Genomic DNA, 17206 nt, shown 5'->3' on the forward strand with positions numbered 1-17206 from the left:
AATTTTATTGAGTGGGGTACTATGCAGAGAAGGACGGGACCTAGTTTACTCAGGGTGGCCAGGGAAGGTCTCAGAGGGGAGACTTATACTGAGACTTGAAGGCGGGGCGGGACCAGCCATAAGGTATGGGATTGTGCCCTGGCCAGTTTGGCTCAGTGGATAAAGCGTCAGCCTGCGGACTGAAAGGTCCCGGGTTCAATTCCGGTCAAGGGCATGTACCTTGGTTGCTGGCGCATCCCCAGTGGGGGGTGTGCAAGAGGCAGCTGATTGGTGATTCTCTCTCATTGATGTTTCTAACTTTCTATCCCTCTCTCTTCCTCTCTGTAAAAAATCAAATATGTATATTTGATATAAATATAATTGAAAAGCAATACTGGTTTCACTTGTCAATTCAGATATAACAGACACACATACATATATTTTTAAGTACTGAGGTTGCCCCCTGATTCTGGTAGATAAAAATGCAGAAAGAGTCTCACAATTCCATTCTTCAAGTTTGTTCAGCCAGGAAGTAGAATTATAGAACCCAGAGCTGCAGGAACACAGGAATCTTCTAATGAGAATCCCAAAACCCCTGGGCTGAGGATGCTGGGCTGGTGACATAAAGGCGGGGTTTCAGGCACTTGAAGGGCAGGGCTGTGAAGACTTGGGTGGGCATTCAGCCTCCTTAGGGAGTCTAAAGTTTTAAACACTGATTTGTTGTTCCACCTATTTATGCAAACGTTGGTTGCTTCTTGCATGTACCATGACTAGGAATCAAACCCACAACCTTGGCACATCAGGACAATGCTCAACCAACTGAGCTGGCCAGTGAGGGCTCGCCTATGTTTTCTTATAGAACCTTTATTATTTCACATTTCACACTTTGCTCTATAATCTATTTGAAATTTTATGTATGGTATGAAGTAAGGGTGGCTTAGTCCATTGGGCTGTTATAACAAAAGTAGCATAGACTGGGTGGCTTATTAACAACAGCAATTTATTTCTCACAGTTCTGGGGCTGGGAAGTCCAAGATTAGTACCGAGGCAGATTCAGGTTCTGATGAGGGTCTGCAGCTGGTCCTCACAGGTGGCCACAGATGGCCATCTTCTCAGTATAACCTCACATGGCAGAATGGGTGAGGGAGTTTTTGGGGGTCTCTTTAATAAGGGTGATAATCCCATTTATGAGGGTTCCATCCTCATGACCAAATCACCCCAAAAGGCCCCACCTCCAAAATCCATCACATTGGTGATTGGGATTTCAACATATATTTTGGGGGAATACAAGCATCCAGTCTAAAGCAAGGGATTAAGATGTTTTAACCATGTGGATATCAAACTCAGCTGGGGATTATACATTTTACTTTATTACTAGAGGCCCATTGCAGGAAGGTTCCTGCAAGAATAGGGCTCAGCAGGCTTCGCTTCCTTCTCCGCTGCCTCGCTCCCTCCCTTCTCGACAGCTTTGCTCCCTTCTGCAGTGCTTGGCTTCCTTCTACACTGTCTTCAGTCTTGATCTGTGACTGCATATGCAAATTAACAGCCATATTTGTTGGGTTAATTTGCATACTTGCTCCTGATTGGCTGGCAGATGTAGTGGAGGGATGGTCAATTTGCATGTCTCTCTCTCTCCCTCTCTCTCTCTCTCTCTCTCTCTCTCTTTTAAATATATTTTATTGATTTTTTGCCGAGACCAGTTTGGCTCAATGGATAGAGCGTCGGCTTGGGGACTGAAAGGTCCCGGGTTCGATTCCGGTCAAGGGCATGTACCTTGGTTGCGGGCATATCCCCAGTGGGGGGTGTGCAAGAGGCAGCTGATCGATGACTCTCTCTCATCGATGTTTCTAACTCTCTATCTCTCTCCCTTCCTCTCTACAAAATCAATAAAATATATTAAAAAAATAAATATATTTTATTGATTTTACACAGAGAGGAATTGAGAGGTATAGAGATTTAGAAACATCGATGAGAGAGAAACATCGACCAGCTGCCTCTTGCACAGCCCCCACTGGGGATGTGCCCGCAACCAAGGTACATGCCCTTGACCTGAATCGAATCTGGGACCTTTCAGTCTGCAGGCCAACGCTCTCTCCACTGAGCCAAACCGGTTTCGGCCATGTTTCTCATTTATTAGCGTAGATTTTTTGCTGGCCAGGCCAGTCCTTTTTTTTTTTTTTTTAATCACTGATAAAATTTAGGGTCAGAGAGATTAACATACTTGAAATTAGTTGACAGCCAAATAAGAACCCAGATAATCTGATTTCTGCATCTTTACTATTAACATTTTCTTCATCTCTTTCTCAAGTCTAGAGAGAATAGACACTGAAGAAAACAAATCAAGCCGTGATTTGGTAATATTTGCCAATTTCCCTGGTGTAAATAGTTTCACCACAAGCAATTTCAAACTGCCAACCTGGAGTCCCTCACCACCAAGATGGGAATAGATGCATCATGCTGATACTGTACCTGTGAATAACCCAAGAGCATAGGTAACAGGAAAACAATTACAAGTGGCACATTCAGAGCCAAACCGGCCTCCGCTTGGCCTCCATCTTTAAGGAGGCGGGGATTCCGAGCTGGTGAAGCAGATGGCACCCAGTACCAAGGGCGCAGTGCCAGGGCCAACACGTGGGGGAAGAAGCCTTTGAGCTTGGCCCCATGGAACAGGCTCCTTCAGATCTCCATGTCATCTTCCTGGGGCATGAACTTGGGGTCTGCTTTACTCCTGTGAGAGTCACATAACAGGGACAGGGACCCAATATAAAGGAAGGTGTAGGTATGAACACAAGCTAGTGGAATGGATGAATTAGTTATACCGAATTTTTTTTTTTTGTCAGATCAGCAAAAAACCTATTTTTTGGTGTGCCTCAGCATTTTAGTAACTCGTGTATGTGTTCATAAGATGAAAAAGGCTGTTCTAGAGTCAGGATGGAGCCAGGCCCTGAGTCCTGGGCGGGGAGAAGAGGGGGTGGATAATGCCTGAGGCTGCAGGGCTTGATAGCCAGTCAGTGGCTCAAACTGTGACCCCAGAGCCAGGCCATCCTACCACACTGGCTCTGGCTGAGATGTTCGAAGACACTTGGTCCAGGTCCCCATCTGAAGAGCAGCAAGCTGAGGCTCAGAGGGGAGACCTGACCTCAGGCTCACACCTGAGTGACAGTACTGACCTGGCTTCCAGGGGCAGAGGTATTGGTTCCGACAGAGTTCCCGCTAGCTCGCCCTGCCCTGCCATGTCCACAAGGACGGAGCACGGCACCAGAGAAGGTGACAGCATCTCCTCTTTTTTTCTGTCCTTTTATTTTTTTAAATATATTTTATTGATTTTTACAGAGAGGAAGGGAGAGGGATAGGGAATTAGAAACATTGATGAGAGAAGCATTGATCAGTTGCCTCCTGCACTCTCCCTACTGGGGAGGTGTCCCAGTCAAGGTACAGGCCCTTGACCGGAATCGAACCTGAGACCCTTGAGTCCGAAGGCCAATGCTCTAGCCACTGAGCCAAACTGGCTAGTGCTCCTCTTTATTTCTTATCCTTATCCTTATCCTTATCCTTATCCTTATCCTTGTCCTTATCCGTATTTTTATTCTTATCCTTATCCTTATCAGAACGCCACATCCAGGCTCCAAAAGATGACCCAGTGACGCCCAGGAGGATTTTGGATGGCAAGGAGAGTCCAGCTGCCCCTGGGGAAGAAGAGAGGGTGAAACCATAGGGGCACAGGGTGCCCTAGCAGCCCCTGGCAAGGGCGGAGATCAGAGATCCCAGGGAACCTCAGGCAGCCAGAGGCCCCAGCATCCCACTCCTGCTCCCTCCTACTTCCTAAAACCTTAGGATGTCTGCTCTGAGGAGCAGCTGCCCAAAGAGGAGGCATGAACTCTGGTGGTGAGTCCCCCAGTGACAGGGCAGACCTTGTGAGAAATGGCAGGCACCTCACCTTTCAGACGAGGCTGGGGTCTAGAACTGGGAAATAGGGGTATTCCCAGGTTTTATAGAGTTGACTGGAAAAGCATACCTGCTGGACTGTACCCATGCGCCCACCCCCTTCAAACCAAAACAGGAGATAGAAGAGGGGAGACAAAGGACCAGGGACTGAGGACCACGCAACTGGAAGGAGAGGACAGGCCCTCCCTCAGGCTTAGGCTCTGGGCTGAATCCCATCCTGGCTCTGATCCTCCCCTTCATCCCTCCCTCCTCCTGCTCAGGACACCTACCTACTGACTGTAGATTGGCCACCAGGCTGCCTGAAGCAACTCCGCCCCCATTGGCAATGGCAGCTGATGACATCATCTTGGCAGCTATGGAGGAGGCAGCGATGCCTGAGCTGGTGAAGCCTATGGCGCCCAGCACCACGGGCACAGAACCCACGGCCACCACTGTGGGGGAAAAAGCATTTGAGGTTGACCCCCATGGGACAGGCTCCTTCAGGTCTCCCTGTCATCTTCCTGGGGCATGAACTTGGGGTCTGCTGTGCCCTGGGAGAGTCACAGGGCAGGGTCAGGCACCCAAACACAAGGGAAGGCTGTAGGTGTCACAGAAGCGAGTCACTGGGTCCCAGGACTCTGCAGGTCTCTGTGTTGCTGTGACACCTGGGAGGCTCACAGCCGTCCTGGCCCAAGCTGCCCTTGTGGGAACTAAATCAGTTGAAACAAGCAGTGGCCTTCAAGCTTCCCCTTTGGTAGGAAAACATGCCCCCCCACCCCCCAAGCACAGGGTCAGCAGAAGATGACATCAGCGCTGCTCTTCTGCAGAGGTGATGGGGTGGGGGCTCCTGCCCTCTGCCCCTCAGGGCCTGTAGCTGTGTGTGGGGGGGTGCCTCCCCAATCTTACATCTCCAGAGCAGTGCAGTCACAGAACGTTCAACAAAGAAAATGTTATGGCCGAAACCGGTTTGACTCAGTGGATAGAGCGTTGGCCTGTGGACTGAAATGTCCTAGGTTCAATTCTGGTCAAGGGCATGTACCTTGGTTGCGGGCACGTCCCCAGTAGGGGTGTGCAAGAGGCAGCTGATCAATGATTCTCTCTCATCGATGTTTCTAACTCTCTATCCCTCTCTCTTTCTCTCTGTAAAAAATCAATAAAATATATTAAAAAGAAAAGAAAATGTTCTGTACCTACTCCATCCAATACTGTAGTCACATTGCTTTTGAGCATCGAGGTGTGGCTAATGTGACAGAAACGTTTCATTTGAATTCTGTCCTCTGTATTGGAGGACACTGCTCAGGAGCACAGCTAACCCCTGGGCTCATTGGAGGACCTGCCAGGGTGCCCAGTGCAGCTCTGGGGAACCAGACACAGCTCCGCTCCCACATTCCCCACAGCCCTGCCCTCTGGGAGGAAGCCTGGGCTCAGGCAGATGGAAGGGCCACAGGTTTACACCCGGCAGAAGCTGAGCTGGGACTGGGGTGTGTTCATGGCTTTGCTTTAGTTCCTGTGCTCTAAGGTTCACCTCTGGCACTCCACCTCTGCCCCCTGCCCACTCCCCCTGTCCCACCGCATCCTGGGGCTCCAGGCAATCCTGGGCTGGGTCACGGGAGGATTACTCCCAGAAGCCCAGGGCCAGATGGGGGCTTGACCTCCTTCCCAGAGAGACTCACCTCCTCCGATCACGGCTACACCAACCGTGCCTGGACACAAAGAGAATGCATGTGAGTGTGACACGCTGGCCTCCCCGGCCCTTCCTGCTGCCGCCCTCAGTGGGGAGGGGGCTCTGGAGCCGGGATCAGAGGAGAGAGCAGCTCCTGCCTGAGGTCGGAGTTACTGAGCATGTGGACAGGGGATGCCCAGAGCTCTGAGGCGTTCAGGAGGGGGAAGGGCAACACCTGCTCTTGGAGGGGACACAATATAACCCCTCATTCGTCCCATGTCCTCCTCAATCTCACCCATGCCGATTCCATATCAGCCCATCACCCCTCCACCTCTTGGGTGCCTCACCCAGTCCATGATTTTCAGGACACCTGCATTCTGATGACACACAAATTGGTAAGTTCAGCCCAGACCTACTCCCACAGCCCTCACGATTGGGATTACATAGTTCCCTTATAGAAGAGGCCCCAGAGAGCCCCCTTCATTCCTTCCTCCATGTAAATTTACACCTAAAAGTGGTTGTCTAGGAAGTGGGCTCTCACCAAACTTATCTGCCAAGGCCTTCATCTTGGACATTCCACCCTTCAGAACTGTGGGAACTAAGCTGTGTTATTGATGAGCCCACAGTCTAGGGCATTTTGTTATAGCAGCCTTAAGTGACTATGACAGCACACAATCAATGAGTGGAAAGACAATCTACAGAATGGGAGGAAATATTTCCAAACCATATATCTGATAAGAAGTTAATATTCATAATATATAATGAATTCCCATGAAATCAAAACACACAAATAACCCAATTAAAAAAAAAATGGGAAAAGAGTCCAGCAGGGTGGCTCAGCTGGTTGAGTGTCCTCTTGTACATCAACCTGCAGGTTTGACTCTAGATTTTGGGTTGGATCCCCAGTTGGGCACGTAAGGGAAGCCTCTAGGGAGCGGCTATAGAGTTAAGCCTCGGATTGACCTGTTGCAGAGTCACAAAGAAGTCCCAGTTTAGAGGGCAGAGCCCTCGTAGCATTATTAAGTTTGACCTTCCCAGGTAGCTAACGGGAACACTGTAACTATGTTGACCACTTGCTTGTTTTTCTCTGACAATAAATTAAAGTCTCATCTTGCCAGTTGGATCTTTTCTGTGTCCTCATCCATGCATGGGAGATCCACGGAGCCCCAGCTATGTTCTCTTAGTCTTTTCTTTAATCCTTCCCCCAGCTCCTCGGGTTCAACCTTGACCGTGCTGACACGGCACAGAGGCCACCAATCGCTGTTTCCCTCACCTATGGAGAACAGTATGGAGGCTCCTCAAACAACTAAATTAGAGTTCCATATGATCAGCGGTCCCACCTCTGGGTATTTGCCTAAGGATCTGAACACGGGGTCTAGAAGAGATACCTGCACCCCGTGTTCATAGCAGCGTTATTCACAATAGCCACGAGGTGAAAGCAACCCAAACATCCAAAGGTTGATGAACGGATAAACAAAATTCTGGCACATGGGTGAACCTTGGGACATTATGCTAAGGGAAACAAGTGAATCACAAAAGGACAAATACCGTATGATTCCACTGTGGGCGAATGAGAGGGATTCTATGGAAAGGAACTTCCCACGGTGATCTGATCACACATTCCTAACCGGGCAGGTCATGGTGGAGAGTGGCTTCCCGGGTCTATGACTTCTTTAGTGAAAGGTTTTATGCCAGTCCTGTCCAGTGTTGTGGTGTATCTAGGTTAACAAGCCTTTGAAATACCCGACTATCCGCAGAAGGGGTTTTAATCCTCAAGAGAACACATAATTCTGTTAACTTTCCTGTAGTCCAATCCCCATCTGGCTTCCTTCAATATTCCTTTGCCCCCCTCTCCCCCCCACCTGGCCTCCCCCGCCACCTTTGTTTCAAATGCACAAAAGAGCCTGCAAAAACTGTTACACTCAGGAACATTTGAGATCTTGTGTCAGTTTGGCTCAAATAAATTCTTATAGGAATTCTCTACATATTTAGACATTTCTTACATCACCACCACTCAGATGAAATCCCTCAGACCAAATTCCATGTTACGTGGATCTTGCCACAATTTAAAACACACACAGAGTGGACCTTGTGCTGCCCTGTCCCTGGGCTGGCCCCACCTCAGCGGTGAGCCTGCTCTGCAAGGATGTGTGCTGGCAGGAAAGGATTGACCAGGCTGTGGTGTGTCAACGGGGAGGAGCACACAGGAGAAATGAAACTTACCCAGGCCTTGGTGTGGTGGGACCAATAGGTCCGCTGGCAGTGGACTTAAACTGGCAAAGAGCCAGTGCCAAGCTGACTAGAAGCTGAGCAGCAGACCTTTGTGATGAGCTAATGACAAAATCCTACCCTGGCACTTAGAAACAAACTGAGCAAGGTTTTCAGAGGGCAGGTATCTGGCCTGGGGTCAGGCAACAGGTCAGTCCCAGAGCCAGGACCTGGAAGGCAGTCCCTCTGACTCCAGAGCACCACTGGCTTCATTGCCCCTTCTCTGGTGATCTGGGTGTAGTAGATCTTCCCACCAGGGACGTGTGCCTCAGTACTCACAGCTGAGAAAGCTGAGCTGAGCAGTGATGGTGGGGTGAGGCCTCAGTGCCCAGGGACCAGTTACCTGCAATACTGGTGAAATTGCTTTTTTTGTCTTCGGGCTGCTCTTTGGAAGAACTTCCAGGCCCCTTTGGGGGTCCTGATGGGGGTCCCGGTGGTGGTCCCCCGGTTGTAGAGCCAGCAGAGGATGGCTGGGAGGGTTCTTCCTCCTCTGGAAGAGAAGCAGAAAAAGAGCAAACAGAAGGCAGCAGATGTGGGACCAAAGGCTGCTGCCCTAGGCCCCCGAGGAGGGCTTGAGGCCCATAGACAGCACATAGCACCCTTCACCATTTCCCAACAACTCTGACTGGGGAGGGGTCGTCTGTGGCAGCTGTGCTGACAGGTGATGGGAATCCTTGGAGATGAGCCCAAGGAGGAGCCAGTGGGAGACCTGCCTGGCAACTGAGAACTGGCAGGTCCCTCACTTCACAGAGGGACAGGTTGGGGCCCAGGAGGGAAAAGACTTGCTCACACCCCCTCTGCTCTGAGCCCTGGGTCACCTCACCCTCCAGAGCCCTCCCTAGGGCCCTCACCATCCGACTGAGACTCCTGCAGGAAGGCATCAGCTGTAAACCCTTCTCCGGCCTCGATGGCTTTATCTGACATCTTGGTTGCAGTGTGGGGAACACAAGGTGCACAGCCTGTTGTCATACAGAAACAGAGTGTGAGACCCCAAGTGCTGTGCCTGACTTATATGGACGGGGGTGTGGGTTTGGGCACCTCTCTATTGCCCAGAGCCCTGCCCTCTGTCCTATAGCAGTCTATGGCCACTTCCAGCACCTCCCCCAAATCTGCACAGACCCCAGCTTTTTAAGGTAATGCCTTTGCCTGGCTCCCTGATCTCCAGGGTTCTATTCATTGTTGTCCACTAACCACTGCCCCCCTACCCAGTCGAATTCCTAGAGCTTGAGAGTAACCTGGATGGGAACAAGACTAATTGCTCCCAAAGTTTCAGGGTAAATGTGGGCTCAAACCCCTTCCCAGCACAGTCACCTCTGAGCACAGTCACAGCAGCCCTGGATGGCAGCAAAGAGGGAAGCTGTGAGGAGAGTCCTGTTGCTCCCTCCCCTTCCCCACTTCCCAGACCCTGCCTACCTTGGGAAGCAATTGCCTGAGAAGGCAGAGCTGGGGTGGAAGTCCTGTTAGTACTGAGGCTTTTGAGGACTCTCACAGGCTAATTAGAAATAGCTCCTTCCTGGATGATTTATTACCTCGCGAGACAAATAAAACAGATGACTCAGTCTCATTCTAGGCTTAGAGCCAGGTAGACCTGACCTTTGCCTTGATGTGGGGAGTGTGGGCTGGTCCTCAGGATAATCTAACTCCAACACACCACAATGCTCTAGGCCTGATAAGCAGCTTCTCCAATCACCTGGTGCTGGCTGCCTGGATTTGCAGGGCAACTGGGGAAATTTTGTCTTAAGTCAGATGCAATGACCATATAAACTAAGGTCACCAGACATTCCAGTTTTGGTGGGACAGTCCCGATTTTTAACAATTTGTCCCCCCTCCCACAGCCTTTTAAAAAAAAGTCCCTATTTTTGGAAAGAATGCACGACAAGCTAGGGGACAGCAGGAGAACAGGAAGGGAATATAAGGTTTTTGGTGGCCATGTGGCTATTTAGCCAGGATATGAGTTTTATATTATTTTTGTTAATTTTATAATGTTAAACTTTAATAATAACAAATAATTGTTGAGAACTGATTATCGAGAACTGCTTATCAAAGTTCGCATTGTTGGTCAGTTGTTAGAATTCGACCACCATTGTTTGGACTTAATGAACAATGGCATTTTTTTGGGGATTGGCAATGACGAAAACATTTTGTAACTGTCTCTCAGAGGATACACATCATACTGCGTGCTAGTAAGCTAGTTAAACAAGTGATGTCATTACAAATCAGGTATTCAGATAATTTAGGTAAGTAATTTATTTATTAATTTCATAAATACATAAATTTTCTTGAATTTAGCAGACAGTACTTGTATTATTTATATTTTATAGTGGCGGCTATTGTGGGGTCGAACCCTGGGTTCAAAATAAGACCACTGGAGGCTGACGATTTATTAAAAAAGCAGGCGAAGATCTATTGAAATATCTGGCCAGGACAGCCGCAAGAGCACCACACGCAGGTGGACTCTACACGGCTGTGCGGCTTTAGGGGCAGGTAGCTATTTTTAAAGGTTCTGAGAAGGAAAACCCCTATTTTGCAACAAACTGTTGTTTGGAATTTTCTGCTGTTCTTCCTGGATAAAATGTTGCTTTCTAGTTTACTTTAGCCCGTTTGAAGAATGATGAAGATAAACTTAGCTGTCTGACCTTGTAGGCCAGAGACCAGATATGCCCACAATCTCAATACCATGCCAGGTGCACCTTCTCAATTGGATAGAGCTGTATTGGTTTTCAAGGCCAGCATCAAGATAGCCACTAATTGCACATAGGGCTGGCTCTTTAATTAAAAAAAAGGAAGTTCTGCCTGTAACCTTGCTTAGAATTTGAATTCAACCTCCCTAAGCCCATCGCATGATGAACAAAGCAAGTAAGTGAAGGTCGAAGTCAGAATAGTAGGGTTAAAATTCAAACAGCAGTTTTTACCCAAGTATGATTGGTACCATATTTCAGTGATAAAAAGTCTAGCGCCGGCCTTGAAAGTTACACTTATGACTATACATAATTTATATTTATTTATTATATTTGTAAATTGCACTTATGTTGAAATTTTAAAAAAATATATTACAATACTATTTTTGCGTTCTATGAAAATTTTTGTTGCTCCATATAGATCAGATTTTCAATCAAGAACCACTCCCCCGGGCTTCCCAGGTCAATGGTGTCCCGCTTTAACAATGTTATTGGGTAGGCAACTAAGTAATTGCGGATTTTAAAAAGAAAATCAAAGACAATTTTTTCATGGAACTAAATAACTTTATTCTGTAATGTCTTGCCCATTTTGATCAATGACCTTTTGCCATCTTTCAGGCAGCATCATAATCCCACGTTCAAAAAACTTCTGGTTTTTATTAGCAAAAAACTGAATCAGGTACGATTTGACATCATCATTATTGAAATTTTTACCATTCAAGGAGTTTTGTAAAGATCGAAACAAAAAGTAATCAGATGGTGCAAGGTCAGGACTATATGGTGGATGTGGCAAAACATCCCAACCAAGCTCCATTAATTTTTGCCGAGTGACCAAAGATGTGTGTGGCCTTGCATTGTCATGATGGAATACAACACCTTTTCGATTTGTCAATTCGGGCCGCTTTTCTTCAACTGCATTGTTTAATTTCGTTAGTTGTTCAATGTAGACATCAGAATTGATCGTTCGGTTGGGTGGTAAGAGTTCAAAGTAGACAATTCCTTTGTAATCCCACCAAACTGATAACAAAACCTTCTTTTGATGAATATCAGCTTTTGATGTTGTTTGAGTTGGTTCACCTGGCCTGCTCCACGATCTTTTCCGCTTGATATTGTTGTAAACAACCCATTTTTCATCGCCAGTTATCAGTCGTTTTAAAAATGGATCATTTTCCTTACGTTTCTTTAGCAAATCGCAGCTGCTAATGCGTTGCGTTAACTGTGATTCTTTCAGTTCGTGAGGAACCCATGTATCGAGTTTTTGAACATAGCCAAGTTGTTTTAAGTGATTTTCAATGCATGTATGTGATACATGAAGCTTCTCTGCAATCTCACGTGTTGTACTGTGACAGTCCGAATTGATTATTGCTTTGATTAGGGCGTCATCAACTTCAACTGGACGACCAGAGCGTTTTTCATCTTTGAGTGAAAAATCACCAGAACGAAATTTGGCAAACCAATTTTGACACTGCCATTCTTTTAAGGCTTCGTCACCATAAACAGCACATAACTTTTTATGAGCTTGCGATGCGTTTTTCCCTTTGCGGAAATAAAAAAGCAAAATATGACGAAAATGTTCCTTTTGATTTTCCATTTTTCAACGAACGCCAAACGAAAACTATAAAACAGATCAAAAAACTTTTTTTACTGATTAACAGCTGAATAGCCAACTATCAAATAACAAAATGTGTTTTACATTTGTACTGCGTCTGCAAACCTAAAAATTCAACTGAAGCCATATATGTGTGAAACCCGCAATTACTTAGTTGCCGACCCAATAAAATCTGGTCACCTTAATATAAACCAAAGCAAATTTGGAACCCTCCCTGGAAGCGAGGGAGCCAATATAATCAATGTGCTAGTCTTTCACTGGCTGGGAGTCCTGGTGGGTGGCCCAGCCGCCTTGGTAGTTGCGGAATACAGAGGACATAGTGCTACTGCTCTAAGTCAACCCAGGCTCTCCATTCTCACACTGCACAGGCGGCAGCGAATCAAATGGCAGCGTCTTCAATGGGGGTGGGACTTCCTGCCGCAGAGGTTCCCAAGTGCGTGAGTGTAAGCTCCCCTGGAACTACTGACAGTGCGTGGTGGCAGTTGGAGCTGTGGGCGTGGTGGCGCCTGAGAGAACCACCGGGGTGTCCACACGGTGCGTGTCGGCGGGGAAGGAGCCGGGGATGCGCCCCCCGGGGCGCCCACCACGGGCCTCTCTGGGTCGCGATGCGTGAGTGCAGAGAGGGTGGCCCCAGGCCTAGCCAAGCTAGGATCCCGTCAACACCCCTTCTGTGGGCGTCATGGCCCCGGTTCGTGGGTGAGGCCAGGCCCGAGTGCGGGTCAGGGGGCCGCGCGCATCGAGAAGGGGCCCCGCTTACTCTGCAGGCCGCGGTCTGTGCGCCCGTGTGCGTGAGCACCCCCCGCGCCTCCTGAGCACCCCCCGCGCCCCCTGAGCATCCCCCGCGCCTGGTGAGCACCCCCCGGGCCTCCTGAGCACCCCCCGCGCCTCCTGAGCACCCCCCGCGCCCCCTGAGCATCCCCCGCGCCTGGTGAGCACCCCCCGCGCCTCCTGAGCACCCCCCGCGCCTCCTGAGCACCCCCCGGGCCTAGTCAGCACCCCCTGCGCCCCCTGAGCACCCCCCGCGCCTCCTGAGCATCCCCCGCGCCTAGTCAGCACCCCCTGGCCCCCTGAGCACCCCCCCCCCGCGCCTCTTGAGCATCCCCCGCGCCTCCTGAGCACCCCCCCCTGCGCCTCCTGAGCACCCCCGCGCCTCCTGAGCACCCCCCCCTGCGCCTCCTGAGCACCCCCGCGCCTCCTGAGCACACCCACCCCCACCCCCCCTCCCGTGCCTCCTGAGCACCCCCGCGCCTCCTGAGCACCCCCCGCGCCTCGGGGTCCCTGAGCTCGGGGGTTCGGGAGCCCGGAGAGCAGTGGAGGTGGGCGAGCCTTCCTGCGGGCTGGTGCGCTGGCCTTGGAAGGCGCCATGCTAAGCGGTTTTTGATGTGCGTCACCTTTTTGTAGTCGCGTTTTGAGGACCCAGTGGAACAAATAGCCACATCACCCCTGTTTTTCCTGACGGGGAAGCTAAGGCGCTCAGAGATCACCCATTCGTCCAGCACAGACTCTGCTGGCGAGTGGTGGTTGGGCTTTGAAGCGGAGTTCACGTTTGTCTTTTTTACAGGATATTTTTCTTAGTCTTTCTGGAAAGGGAAAGCATGGGTGGACTTCCCCAGAAACTAGACATGTTTAAATGGTTCTTAAACCTCTTCACAGGTACCCTTCGCAGGGAGTGCAAAACTGGGTGCTTTTGAGCATTTGGCAAAGGCCAGAATGGGGGAACAGGCATTTATTTGCCTTCTCTGGGCAAGATTTGAAAAGGAAGAAAGGTTGTGCACTTAAAAAAAAAAAGTGTGTGTGTGTATACACATATTTATACACACTGTATAAAAGCAAAGAAATATATATATATATCTTTATTGATTTCAGAGAGGAAGGTCAAGGGAATGAGAGAAAAACATAAATGATGAGAATCATTGATTGGCTACCTCCTGCAGGTCCCCTACTGGGGATCAAGCCTGCAACCTAGGAATGTGCCCTTGACCAGAATGGAACCTGGGACCCTTCTGTCTGCAGGCCGATGCTCAAGCCACTGAGCCATACCAGGTAGAGCAAAGCTAAGCACTTTTATTAAAGCTGGCCCCTTCAGCTGGTCCCCTCATCACCCCCCCCCCCTTAAAAATAAAAAAAGGAAATGAGAATTTGGCTGGATTCGCCTATCTGGGTAGCTCTTCAAAGCTTTTAAGGGAAGCACCCACAGCGGGGCTGGGTTGCCTCCCGGAGCTACCTACGGGCTTGGACGGGGACATCTCGCCATCTTTAAAGGAAAAGTAGATCTTGTCAGAAGCCTGAATATCCACAGCCGCAGCGACCACTGACCAGCTGTGAGCCCCAGAAGGCCGGTCCCAGGCGGCGCAAACTCTTGGACTCAAAGGAGCACTCCAGTGCAGGACAAAAAGGAGAGAGAGAACTACATAACCAGATATACTGAAAAGAGAGATCATGGGGAGACAAAGAAACAGCCCACATATGAAAGAAAAGCAGGTATCACCAGAAAAGGAAGTAAACGAGTTAAGAGGCAAGCAACCTACCAGAGCAAGAATTCAGAGTAATGATCATAAGATGGCTAAAAAGAATGGAAGACAAATTTGACAATATGAGTAAGAACCAAGAGGAAATGAAGAAGAACCAAGAAGAAATTAAAAATGACATCGCTACTGTAAAAAATCAATAGAAAGCATCAAGAGTAGCCTAGAAGAAGCAGAGGACCGCATCAGTAAGCTAGAAGATGAGATGGAAAAAAAAACCCAAATAGAGCAGCCTCTGGAAAAAAAGAAAAAAAATTAAAAGCAGGAGGAGAGCCTAAGGGAACTTTGGGAAAATACAAAACAAAACAATATTAGAATAATAGGGGTTCCAGAAGGAAAGGAAACTGAGGGAGGCATAGAAAAAATGTTTAAAGAAATAATGACAGAAAACTTTCCTGAGATAGAGAAGAAAAAAGACACACAAATCCAAGAAGCTCCAGAGTCCCAAGCAAAATGAATCCCAAAAGACCGACACCGCCGAAACGGGTTTGGCTCAATGGATAGAGCATCGGCTTGGGGACTGAAGGGTCCCGGGTTTGATTCCGGTCAAGGCCATGTACCTTGGTTGCGGGCATATCCCCAGTAGGGGGTGTGCAAGAGGCAGCTGATCAATGACTCTCTCTCATCGATGTTTCTAACTCTCTATCTCTCTCCCTTCCTCTATGTACAAAATCAATAAAATATATATAGAAAAAAAGACCCAACACCAAGGCATATTATAATTAAATTGGCAAACATCAATGACAAGTAAGAATCTTAAAAGCAGCCAGAGAGAGACAGAAAGTTACATATAAAGGAACCCCCATCAGACTAGTAACTGATTTCTCCACAGAAACTCATCAGGCCAGAAGGGAATGGAATGAAATATATAAAGTCATACAAAGGAAGGCTCTGAATCCAAGAATACTGTACCCAGCAAGATTATCAATCAAAATTGAATGTGAAATCAGGAGCTTCACAGACAAAACAGACTAAGGGAATTTATCACCACCAAACCAGCAATGCAAGAAATGCTAAAGGGTCTGCTGTAAAAATAAAGAAATAGGAAGTGAAGAAGGAACACAGGGGTATAGAATAAAAATGGCAACAAATAAGTACCTATCAATAATAACTTTAAATGTAAATGGATTAAATGCCCCAATGAAAAGACATAGGGTAACGGATTGGATAAGAAAACAAGACCCACATATCTGCTGTCAACAGGAAACCCATTTCAGAAAAAAAAAAAAAAAAGACACACACAGACTGAGGGTGAAGGGATGGATAAAGCTTTTCCAGGCGAATGGAAATGAAAAAAAAAAAAAAAAAAAAAAAAGCTGGGGTAGCGATACTTATATCTGACAAATTAGATTTCAAAGTGAAGGACATAACGAGATAATGAAGGACACTTCATAATACTAAAGGGAGCAATTCAACAAGAAGAAATAACCCTGGTAAACATATAATATCTGCAAATCAGTAAACGTGATACATCACATAAACAAATTGAGAGATAAAAATCATATAGTCATATATCAATGGATGCAGAAAAAGCATGTCACAAAATCCAACACCCTTTGCTGATAAAAACTCTCAAGAAGGTGGGAATAGAAGGATCATACCTCAACATAATAAAAACTATATTGATAAACCCATAAGCAAATATCATACTCAATGGGCAAAAACTAAAACCATTCCCTCTAAGAACAGGAACAAGGCAGTGTTGCCCACTCTCACCACTCCTGTTTGACATAGTACTGGAAGTTCTAGCCATTACAATTAGACAGGAAGAAGAAATAAAGGCTCCAAATTGGAGAAGAAGTAAAGCTGTCCCTATTTACAGATGACATGATACTGTACATAAAAAACCCAAAAGACTCCATAGAAATACTGATAGATTTAATAAATGAATTCGGCAATGTAGCAGGATACAAAATTAACACCAAGAAATTTATGGCATTTCTATACGCCAATAGTGAACTTACAGAAAGAGACTAAAAAAAGCAATCCCATTTACCATCGTACCAAAAAAAAATTAAGATACCTAGGAATAAACTAACTAAGCAGGTAAAAGACCTATACACGGAAAACTACACAACACTGAAAAAAGAGATAGAGGAAGATGTAAACAGATGGAAGAACATACCATGTTCATGGATTGGTAGAATCAACATTATCAAAATGTCCATAATTCCCAAAGCAATTTATAGGTTCAATGCACTCCTCATTAAAGTACCAATGGCATATTTCAGAGACCTAGAAAGAACTCTCCAAAAATTCATCTAGAACAAAAAAAGACCCCAATAGCCACAGCAATCCTGAGAAAGAAGAATAAAGTAGGAGATATCTCAATACCAGATTTCAAGCTGTATTACAAAGCCACTGTTCTCAAAACAGCCTGGTACTGGCACAAGAACAGACATATAGATCAGTGGAATAGAATAGAGAATCCAGATATTAACCCAAAACACTATGCTCAATTAATATTTGACAAAGGGAGCCACGAACATACAATGGAGTCAAGACAGTCTCTTCAATAAATGGTGTTGGGAAAATTGGACAGATACATGCAAAAGAATGA

The 17206-nt window shown here is 47.2% G+C and overlaps 2 protein-coding genes across 4 annotated transcripts in view; both read right to left on the bottom strand.

Moving 5' to 3' along the window:
* Window positions 1–17206, bottom strand: part of OTUB2 (OTU deubiquitinase, ubiquitin aldehyde binding 2) — a 132858-nt gene that overhangs the window by 63746 nt on the left and 51906 nt on the right. The window lies entirely within an intron of this gene.
* Window positions 1003–9341, bottom strand: LOC311617317 (uncharacterized protein). 3 transcript variants are annotated; one of them, XR_014794105.1, is made up of 6 exons: window positions 8686–9167; window positions 8178–8324; window positions 5577–5606; window positions 4194–4355; window positions 2449–3665; window positions 1003–1505 (listed from the first exon to the last, which is right to left on the bottom strand). XR_014794105.1 is itself a non-coding variant. In XM_084873762.1 (6 exons), exons 2-6 carry the CDS (start codon window positions 8756–8758, stop codon window positions 3502–3504), a joined length of 576 nt encoding a protein of 191 aa, XP_084729888.1. In that variant the 5' UTR covers window positions 8759–8793; window positions 9248–9341; the 3' UTR covers window positions 2077–3501. The 3 variants fall into 3 exon arrangements, 2 of the variants coding, with proteins under 2 accessions (XP_084729888.1, XP_084729887.1); XM_084873762.1 differs by lacking the exon at window positions 1003–1505 and adding an exon at window positions 9248–9341 and having other exon boundaries at window positions 2077–3665; window positions 8686–8793; XM_084873761.1 differs by lacking the exon at window positions 1003–1505 and having other exon boundaries at window positions 2077–3665.

The sequence above is a fragment of the Pipistrellus hanaki genome, assembly GCF_964339955.1.
Source record: "Pipistrellus hanaki genome assembly, chromosome: 1".
Lineage (NCBI taxonomy): Eukaryota > Metazoa > Chordata > Mammalia > Chiroptera > Vespertilionidae > Pipistrellus > Pipistrellus hanaki.

What these genes read in the sequence shown, in the direction of transcription:
- LOC311617317 (XM_084873761.1), bottom strand. Translation starts at nt 8,803, where the DNA reads ATGACAACAGGCTGTGCACCTTGTGTTCCCCACACTGCAACCAAGATG. An exon ending in CAATTTCACCAGTATTGCAG is followed by an intron (nt 5,607 to 8,177) that starts GTAACTGGTCCC and finishes CTTTGTGTCCAG; the next exon opens with GCACGGTTGGTGTAGCCGTG. An exon ending in TGTAGCCGTGATCGGAGGAG is followed by an intron (nt 4,356 to 5,576) that starts GTGAGTCTCTCT and finishes TTTCCCCCACAG; the next exon opens with TGGTGGCCGTGGGTTCTGTG.